The sequence below is a fragment of the Falco rusticolus genome, chromosome 1 (genome assembly GCF_015220075.1).
Source record: "Falco rusticolus isolate bFalRus1 chromosome 1, bFalRus1.pri, whole genome shotgun sequence".
Lineage (NCBI taxonomy): Eukaryota > Metazoa > Chordata > Aves > Falconiformes > Falconidae > Falco > Falco rusticolus.
The window spans coordinates 17,775,224-17,783,844 of record NC_051187.1 but is presented as its reverse complement, the minus strand read 5'-3'; the positions used below and the strand labels follow the sequence as shown (position 1 = coordinate 17,783,844).

The 8,621-nt window shown below is 47.0% G+C and overlaps 1 protein-coding gene across 7 annotated transcripts in view; it reads right to left on the bottom strand.

The window, feature by feature from the left end:
- Window positions 1–290: 290 nt before the first annotated feature.
- TRIM37 (tripartite motif containing 37) overlaps window positions 291–8,621 on the bottom strand; it is a 30,872-nt gene continuing 22,541 nt past the window's right edge. The window contains exons 19-26 of one of the 7 annotated variants that reach the window (XM_037372057.1): window positions 7,861–8,172; window positions 6,053–6,181; window positions 4,896–5,082; window positions 4,084–4,202; window positions 3,577–3,666; window positions 2,269–2,394; window positions 1,409–1,493; window positions 291–978 (exon numbers count right to left, since the gene is read on the bottom strand). In XM_037372057.1, coding sequence (XP_037227954.1) covers window positions 975–978; window positions 1,409–1,493; window positions 2,269–2,394; window positions 3,577–3,666; window positions 4,084–4,202; window positions 4,896–5,082; window positions 6,053–6,181; window positions 7,861–8,172 — 1,052 coding nt within the window. In that variant the 3' untranslated portion in view covers window positions 291–974. The other 6 variants (XM_037372065.1, XM_037372047.1, XM_037372044.1 and 3 more) reach the window with 6 other exon arrangements.

Here is an 8,621-nt window from a genome sequence, read left to right as displayed (position 1 = left end):
AAAAACAAAACCAAGTTTGATTAGAAAGCGCCGATTCTCTTCGCTGCCTGTTTGAATAGGGAAGGTTTAAGGATGTGGTCTGGCTTCTACTGACACAGCTTTAAAAAATGCCAGATGGATTTAAATGCTTTTCATGGAATAATTCAGGAAAAAATGACAGATGTAGGGCAGGAGAAAATTCCTCTCTAAGCACTCGGGCATTACAGCAGCTCAGTTCGAAGCAGGAAGCTGAGCCCACCAGCAGTTCCTACCATTTTACTTAGTTACACACAAACATCTAAAACTTCACATCAGATTTCAACATTAATTTTATTAACAAAGTGCAAACAGTTTTAAACTAGGAGTTGTACAGCACTTACACCGGGACAGTCACACAGAAACAAGGGTGGTAGGGCCAGCCAAGACGAGGACAGCCAGCGGTTACAGCTACTCATGCTTTGTCACTAACCAGGTACTCAGCTCTCAGCAGAGCTTCACAAGGAGTTTAGCAGCTCAAAATGCAACGCACAGTGGCAAAGAGTTTGGCAATGGGGGTAGTTGGTCCACGTCATGGGCTGGGGAAAACAACTGCCGTGCCAGCGGTTCTACCCCAACACCCTCCCGGCCACATCCGCAGGATTCGGCAGTCTGACACAACCGGCTCACACCAAGTAAAATGAGGACATTGACGCACCTGTGGTTATTCCACCACCAGAACAGGGGACACATTCTGAAACAGGGCTCCAGCACCTCTCAGGCAGTTTCTTCAGAGCATGTGAAGCCGGCAGAGCCAGTGGGAACGCAACCTTTAGTGTAAGGGCCTTCAGAGGTCACTTTGCCCCACTCACAGGTTTAAGACAACTGTAGAACCACACAAGGGTCACTGACGGCATGGAGCGCGCACACAGCCAGAAACAACAGCCTCAGACTAAGCTCCAGAGGGTAAACGCAGCTTTTCCCAGGGACACAAGCCAGCAGGTCTTCAGGCCCATTCTCTATCTGCTCCAAGAAAAGCCAGCTTTCACTGACCACCCTCTGAGCACGACAGCTTTAAGGCTTCAAGCAAACCTCATCTTAAGTCAAAATTTTATGCCAGGTAATTAAATCCAACCCCAGTTTCCTACTGATGATTCTGTAAGCAAGCAGAGCGCAGCCAGTCTGCCCTCAGCACCATGCCCTTTCTAAAGGCCGCCTTAAAAACGCAGGTAGCTGCGTGGTCCTGGGGAGCCCCCCGAAGCAGAGCAGGGGTCACCTGTCCCCTGTCGGTCTCCTGGGGGCAGATGGCAGCACATCAGATGTGCAAACACTCGCCCCTACTCCCAGTAAGCCACACAGTGCCCCTGACCTCTGCAGCGGGAGGAGCAGCAGGGGAAGGTGCGGCCCCGAGGCCACAGCCCCCTCACAGGCCAAGGCAAATGGTTACTGTTACCTGGTGCCGTCTTCTCCAGCCACAAAGCTGAGATCGTCAGCGCTGCCTTGATCACCTTCCGGGAATGCAGAGCACCGCTCCGAGGCTGCAAACAAACCACACGAGGAGCCAGTCACCTTTGCCAGGCAGCAATCATGTCACCTGCGAGGCCCGCTGGGCTGCACCTCAGCCCCAACCCACCCGTACGCCATGTGCTCGATGCTGCTAAGGCTGCCACAGGGTCTTAAATATAAGACCCCTTTAAGTCAAGCACAAGATGAGCAATGTTGGGATGAGTTGTGAGGTTTCAGCACCTGCTGCAGACATAGCAAAGCAGCAAACTCCAATTACTGAGACCAGTTGTCAGGCCATGCCGCTAATGCGGTGTGGGAGGCTAATTCAGGCCAGAAGTCAGCCTCACGCAGTGGCAGCGATCACCTTACAGCTTTTAATGTGATCAGAAGGTTAAAGCTTTTCAAACAAATAGGAGTTTCTGAAACTCCATGGAAGTGCTCAAAGCATATTCCTGCCAATTAAGACGCAAATCCGTGTCTAAGGCACCGGTTACCTCCCTGAAAGGAGCCTACTTACAGTGCCCACCCTGGAATGGGGGGAGCTCCAGTGCAGGACTAGAGCTACAGGTTTGCCAGCACCTCCCTGGGCGATTCACCTGAACTGACTTCTCAAGGCTAGAAAGAGTTTCCCCCTCCTGTCTCGATCCATTTGTAATTGGGATCCCAAAAGAAGAGTTCCAAATCTTACTGGCACTTGCTTGAGCTTTAATACCTCTGAGCACCCCCGTGACCTCTGCGTTTGCAGCGCTCTGTACTAGCGGGGCTCCGAGGCAGGCTCGCGGGGGTGTGCAGGGAGGGGGCTCTCACCATCAATTCTACCTTCGCCCGAGGACTGGGCAGAGAAGGCGTGGTTAAACCCCTCCGAGGCAGAGGTGGCATCCTCCTGCTCTTCATTCTCTGTGTCACATTCAATGTCACTGTCACTGCTCATGCCTGGTAGGAGATTAAGGACACGCTTCTGACATACCCCAGCTGCAAAAAAACCAAGAAGCAACCCAAAACGACCCACAAGGCCAAAAACATGGCAGTAACACCTATGTAGCTTAAGCATTCAACTTTTCCACACGTAACAGTACCAATAGCAAGTACTGAGAGCCGGCAGGAGCATGTTCAGAGCTCAGGGTCTTTCCCAAAGCACCAAGAAACTGGACGGAGCAGCAGGTACCAGCTCTGCAAACAGCCTGGTTTTGCTGTGCAGCTCAGCTGAGGAGCAGTTCCGGCATGCCACCAGCTGAGCGCACTCGGGTGTCCACAGCTCCTTCCTGTCTGAGCTGCGCCCTGCCAGGCGCCAGCTGCGCTGTCTGCCTCTGTGATGAGGGCAGGAAATAAAAGTTGTCTTTTTTAACAATTAAGAGGCAGAGTAACCCGTGAAGCAGAGGCACCTACAGACCCTTCAAAGAGCAACACTCTGTCCAAGCCACACATGCAAACCCCACGCTCTTCCTACAAAAATGAACCACAGTTGCTGGTAATCGAGATGACTTCTGTTTTGCCAGACCTTGAGTGTGCACTCAAGGCAGCCAACACTCTCCCTTTTTGTAGGTGCATAGCTCTGTAGGTGACAAAAGGTGTTTGCTCAGTTCCTTTCCTTCCTAAGAGCTGATATTACTAAGAAAAGTAAAGCAGGTGCCAGCTCTACTGCAGTTTCTCCTCTGAAAGGGGAAAAAAAAACCCCCTAACACACTAGTATTTGTTTCCTGGGGTTTTTAACAATGAAGTGTTTCAGTTCTTAAAACGTTTTCCTATTGGGCTCTCTGCTGTAATAGGAGAACTGCGGGAGCGCATCACAATCACGCTGCAGTGACTAAGAGCACAAATTCAGTTTTGTCACTGAGAGACCTTCTGTAAATGCCAACTCCTACACAATATTGCACACTGCAGATAGAGATGGATGCTGGCACCTTAATATAGGCTTTGCGCTACAATTCAGTCATTGAAATTCAAATTAGTGCAGGGGTGGAAGGCAGGAGAGTTTTACCAAGATAAGAAAAAACTCTTCTACGTGGACTTTCAAAAAAAAAAAAAAGCAGTAACATTTTTTTCCAGCACGGAAAGGATGCAGGAAAGGAGGGGGAAAAGTTTCCTCCAAGTCTCTAAGGAAACCGGCTTACGTACCAAAATACCCAACAGGAATGAAGTGTTGGAGAGATTCTAGTGCAGATGTGGAGGTAGTTATCAATGTGGCTTGTCCCTGAAGGCAGAAGACTTAAAAGCCAAGGTCACTACTATTTTAATAAGACAAGAAATCCTTTCCCACTGAACACCAAAGCAAAGACCCTGAGACATGTCAAGAGGTACAAGAAGCAACCAGTAGCCCGGAGAAATAGATGGCACCGAGTAACATTATCTGCCCAGTCTTCACCTTCCTGCTGCTCCATGACACCACTATTTCTCCACAGACAGCAGTGCCACAGAGAGGTCCTCTCCACACTGAGATTTATACAACAGCTACCAGATGTAACAGCAAAGTTCAACAGCCATGAAACCAGGTTTTGGAGTTTGACTAGGGTTCTTTTTCTCCCTCTTTTGCTTTCCCCTTCAAGCTACTCCCATTACAGGAATGGATCAGCACAGACAGGAGTGCTGTCGCACTGCACTTGCCCTCTACAACACCCCATTTACCTTCCTCCGGCCCCGCAGAAGCACCTTCCGAAAGCATACCCTGCACGTCACCCGTTTCAGAGCTGTTTTCCAGACCACCTGACTGTGCTCCTTCTGTACGACATCCTTTTGAATTTGATCTTAAGAGTTTAGGAGAAATACAAAAAGCCATGTTAGAAATTCAGCTTTAATCCAGCTATGGAAATAAATCCTTTTAGTGCCACATCTAGTTACATCTAGTTTTACGCATTGTTTCAGGTCTCTGGCATACCCGCTTAAGCCCCCAGCTTTGATTGAGAAACACTTAAAGTCTTGAAAAAAACAAAGTTGGAAAAGTTTACCATGAGTATTTTCCAAAAATGGTGACTCTAGTTATTTAGAGAAAAAAACCCAACACCCGAGTGCTCCATTGCACTTTGCTCAGTTAGCCAGCAGGGAGTTATTATGAAATTGCTGAGAGGCAGAGTCACGGTGAAAAATACTGTCTTAAATGAGGAAATCAAAACTGGTAAGATTTAAGTTAGAAGATATTTTGCAAGGAATAGTGGGAAAACAGATGCGCTTGCCTTTCAAATCAAAGTGCCAAGACTACATCCATGGCTGATCAAAATAAAAGAAAAAATAAAAAAAAAGATGAGATTACTTATAACCTAGTTATAAACCCAAAAATTGATATCCAGAGGGAACGGCAGCAACCAAGCAAACTTCAAAGTAATTTCTCTTCCATGCTACAAGTACCTGGGTTTAGTAGATTAGTATTTTTTTTCCCTAGATCAAGGGAAGGGGGAGGGGAGGGAGGAGATAACAAGAAATAAAAAGAATAAAACCCTTACCCTAGAGCACTGACTTTTCTGGTCTTCTCTACAGCAGCTAAGCCATTTAAGCCAGAAACTCCCGCATCGGAATCTGAAGTTTCACAAGGTCTTTCCTCTGGCTTCGGCAGTGCCTCGGAAGCACCGCTGTTAGCCAGGGGCCTAGCAGAGTGATGCCGACTGCTCAGCTTTGAGCTCCCTATGCCACCTGAGAAAAGAGAGAGAGAGAAACTCAAAGTACATCGAGCCTTATTTCAAAACACTAAACATCCAGTTGCTTTACATGACCAGTCTGGCTCCAAACAAGCCCATGCACAAGCGCATCTTCCTCACCCTCACTCTTAAAACGTCCCATTCTCAAGCCAACCCATGGCACCACACACCATTTGATAGCCACTCCCTAACACACAGGGCTCCCGCTTCAGCTGCCATTTCTGACGGGAGACTCGGCAAGTACTGACGAATTCTTCCCCATCTTACGTAGTTACCTTCTACTCACCTTCTGGTAACACAGACACCCTCTTCACTGCCATTTGTCCCCGCTACAGAAGCGAAGCCGCCTGGCTGCAGCAAGGCAGCCTTGCTCATCTCGGACAAGGGTGACAGCAGGCACAAGGTTACAGTTACACTGAGTAATAACTTTACGGTATTTTCCATTTCTCACCCAAGCCTTCTGCATCTATTAAGCATTATAAGAAAACAACTGTGACACCCCATTCATTCTGTGAACACTCGAGAGGGGCAAACCACCAATTCCCGTGTTAGGTATTACATTTCATGACCACTTAAGGAAGGGCACTGTAAAACCTGGGAGCAGCAATACCATACCATTCTCTCACCACATGTATCTGGAGTTTTCATGAATTCCCTTTAAGTCAAATCGCAACTTAAGCCTGGGTTCATTTTTTTAGATCTGTGATTTTCACTATAAATTTAGCTCCTGAAACATCTTCATAGAGACTGGAAGTAACATACATATTTACATTCTGATAAGTCAATGGTGCAGCACTGTTTCACAGCCAATCTGCCGTGAAACAATAACATTAACTAGATCTGAGAAAGGCTCCAGCCAAGTTTCAGGGAAACTTCAGGTGCCAAGTAAAAGCTTTCTTGAAAAGCTTTTGTACCAGAGATGCTAAGATGCGCCCCACCACACAAGTAAAGATGACCCTGTTTACCTTCAGCAGTCTGACTGTCTCCCTTTAAACGCAGACCGCTGTCCCCAAGGTCCATAGCTCTTCGTAAAGACAGACTGCCTGCTGCTCCAGAGCGAAGAGGTTTGGGTGAGTTACTTTTCTTACTTGAAGCTGCAAAAATATTTTAAGATGTGACAAACGTTCGGTCAAACTGCTGCAGTCTTCATGCTTGTTCTGAGTGAAGTTAAGCTCCGTATTAGTCTCATTGCTCATTACCTCCCAATCCCACACACAACTCCCATACCCTTCCCGTCAAAGATGTGGGCTACAGGGAACCTTCGCTGGCTATGGATGCAGCCAAGACTGCATGAGTCATGTCCACCTGCCTTACACTAAGACATCCTTCAGAGAGCCAGCATCCAGGTTCTTTCAGCCATCCTGGAAGTATAAAAGGTAAGGACAGCCAAACCTGTCCCTTTGGCTCTTAAATCAATGTCCGAGGTAACAAAGAACCTCAAAAGCAAGAGTGAAAGGCAGGTTATGGGACTCACAGGCTTTACCACTTCCCAAATTAACCACTCTGAGTGTGTGTCAGCGTGGATCCTGCTGCAGAAACTCCTCTAGGTGGAGAAATAGAGGAGCAGTAACACTAAGTTCTGTTGCCACCACACCCCACAAAGGCGGGGGATCTAGGCTTCAACAGCAATCACAAGATTGCTCCTGTTTTACAGAGCACGGTCCCTCCCATTCTGATGCAGAACGAAGCGACTGCCCACTGCCTTAGTAACCTTTGAGGAACGAGGCATTTGCTAAGGAAAGAGGTGGTATTAAAACCCACACAACACGCAAAAGCTAGCACTTCCAATAAAGTGGTTTGATCTTTCCGTGACTTATTCACGGCACAAATTCATGGCTCCAAACATTAACACAACTCTCTTAGATGTGCACCATCACAGAAGAAATTCTCCGCTCTGTAGGAGCGATGAAATGCAAAACAGACCTTTGCTGGAGTTGCAAAAGCCCTGTTTTGCAGGTCAGTGTTGGAATGGATGGAGAACAGAACTATTCTACTGGTTCTTTAGTCCACTCCTGTTTATAATCCATTTCTTGCTCGTCTTGCTCATCCAAAATACAAGCAATAACTTGAACCAAAATGCAGAAGACTGGAAAAATCATCTCTCCTAGGCAACAGGGAAGTGAGAGAGGGTGAAGCATGACTGCTTTTATTCAGGAGCATAAGCCACAAAGCACTGGCACAGCCTTCGTGCTGGTATCCAAAAGATTCCACACGGGCTCACTAGTGCTGCCACCAGGACTCTGTGGCAGTACTGGAACACACCAACAGACAGGCACCTCTTTGAAAGAGGTCACCTTTCAAAAGGCCAAGTCCCTCCTGAGAGAATTTTGGCTTACTTGAATTTCAGCAAGATTTCAAGTTATAAAGCACAGCAAGTCTGAATTTTTAATATTTTTTTTTTTCACTGGCAAGCATCATGAAACATCCTCAAGTTCACAGATGAGCCTGATGCAGAGCTGCTGTCAACAAGAAGTGACCTTCAGCTGGGGTCACTTTGATACCGGATTAAACTTCAGAACATTCTCACTGCATTAGGTGTGTTACCGGTTGTGGAGCAAAAGTCTTGGTGCTTTTACTGAGAAGGGCTGAAACCAGTTTCCGTAACATTTACTGACTCAAAGGCAGTGCAGGTTTTGTTTCTGGATTTTTACAGCTGAACTCGAGTATAAGTAACTACAAAAGCTCTATGTCTAGATGCCTGGATATATAAACCAACTATACAGCTGGCATCTGTAAAGCTGACATTTAAATCCCCCCTTTTCTATGCACTTACAATTCCTTATGTAACAACTGGTAACTGAAGATTTTGTCAGTAGTTCCATTCCTATTTCTTGCAGCTTGCTGCAGCTGTCCGTTCCGCAGGCAGCCAGAGCGCCTTGCTCAATGGAGAAGAAGCTGGGCTGTCCATCGCATGAGCCAGCATTGCTGCTCCTCACTTCTGACAGCTGGTTTTTGACATCAGACATTTTGCTTCGGACTTCAGCCATCTGTGTTTTAAGTCTTTTCAGCATCTTCAAGTCAGGTGGCACGCGCCACATGGCCTGGTGTCTCCGCTGATCTCGATCTTTTAGAGAATAGGATGATGCTTTACCAAAGGAAAAGTTAAAGAACACAACAGGTAAGTCAAACTGTTCTCAAAACCAGACATCTAACAGCTGTAAGAATTCTACCCTTTGCCCTGCTATAAAAACGAAGGACAGAGACACATCCTTCTGTACTGGTCCAGCACTGTATTTAGGTTGCCAGTGCTGCACGGTGAGCAGGACAGCAGGTTTTCATTCCCTGCCTGCCACGGAAGGTGGCCCCAAACGTGCCCGCTGGAAGCAGCAAGGCTCGCAGTACTGCTGTGGGAGTTCTGATGGCAATGGAGCTACTGCTCTGTATTGCCAGACAAGCTTAAGTTCACAAGCCTGGTTATCAGTTTATGTCAAATTTGTTAGTGTTTTTTTATAGTATTTGTTAAGTGTGTGTATAAGATGCTCATACCATCAACGTATCATGTTAATGTATAGAGATCAAGGAAATCTGAAGCTA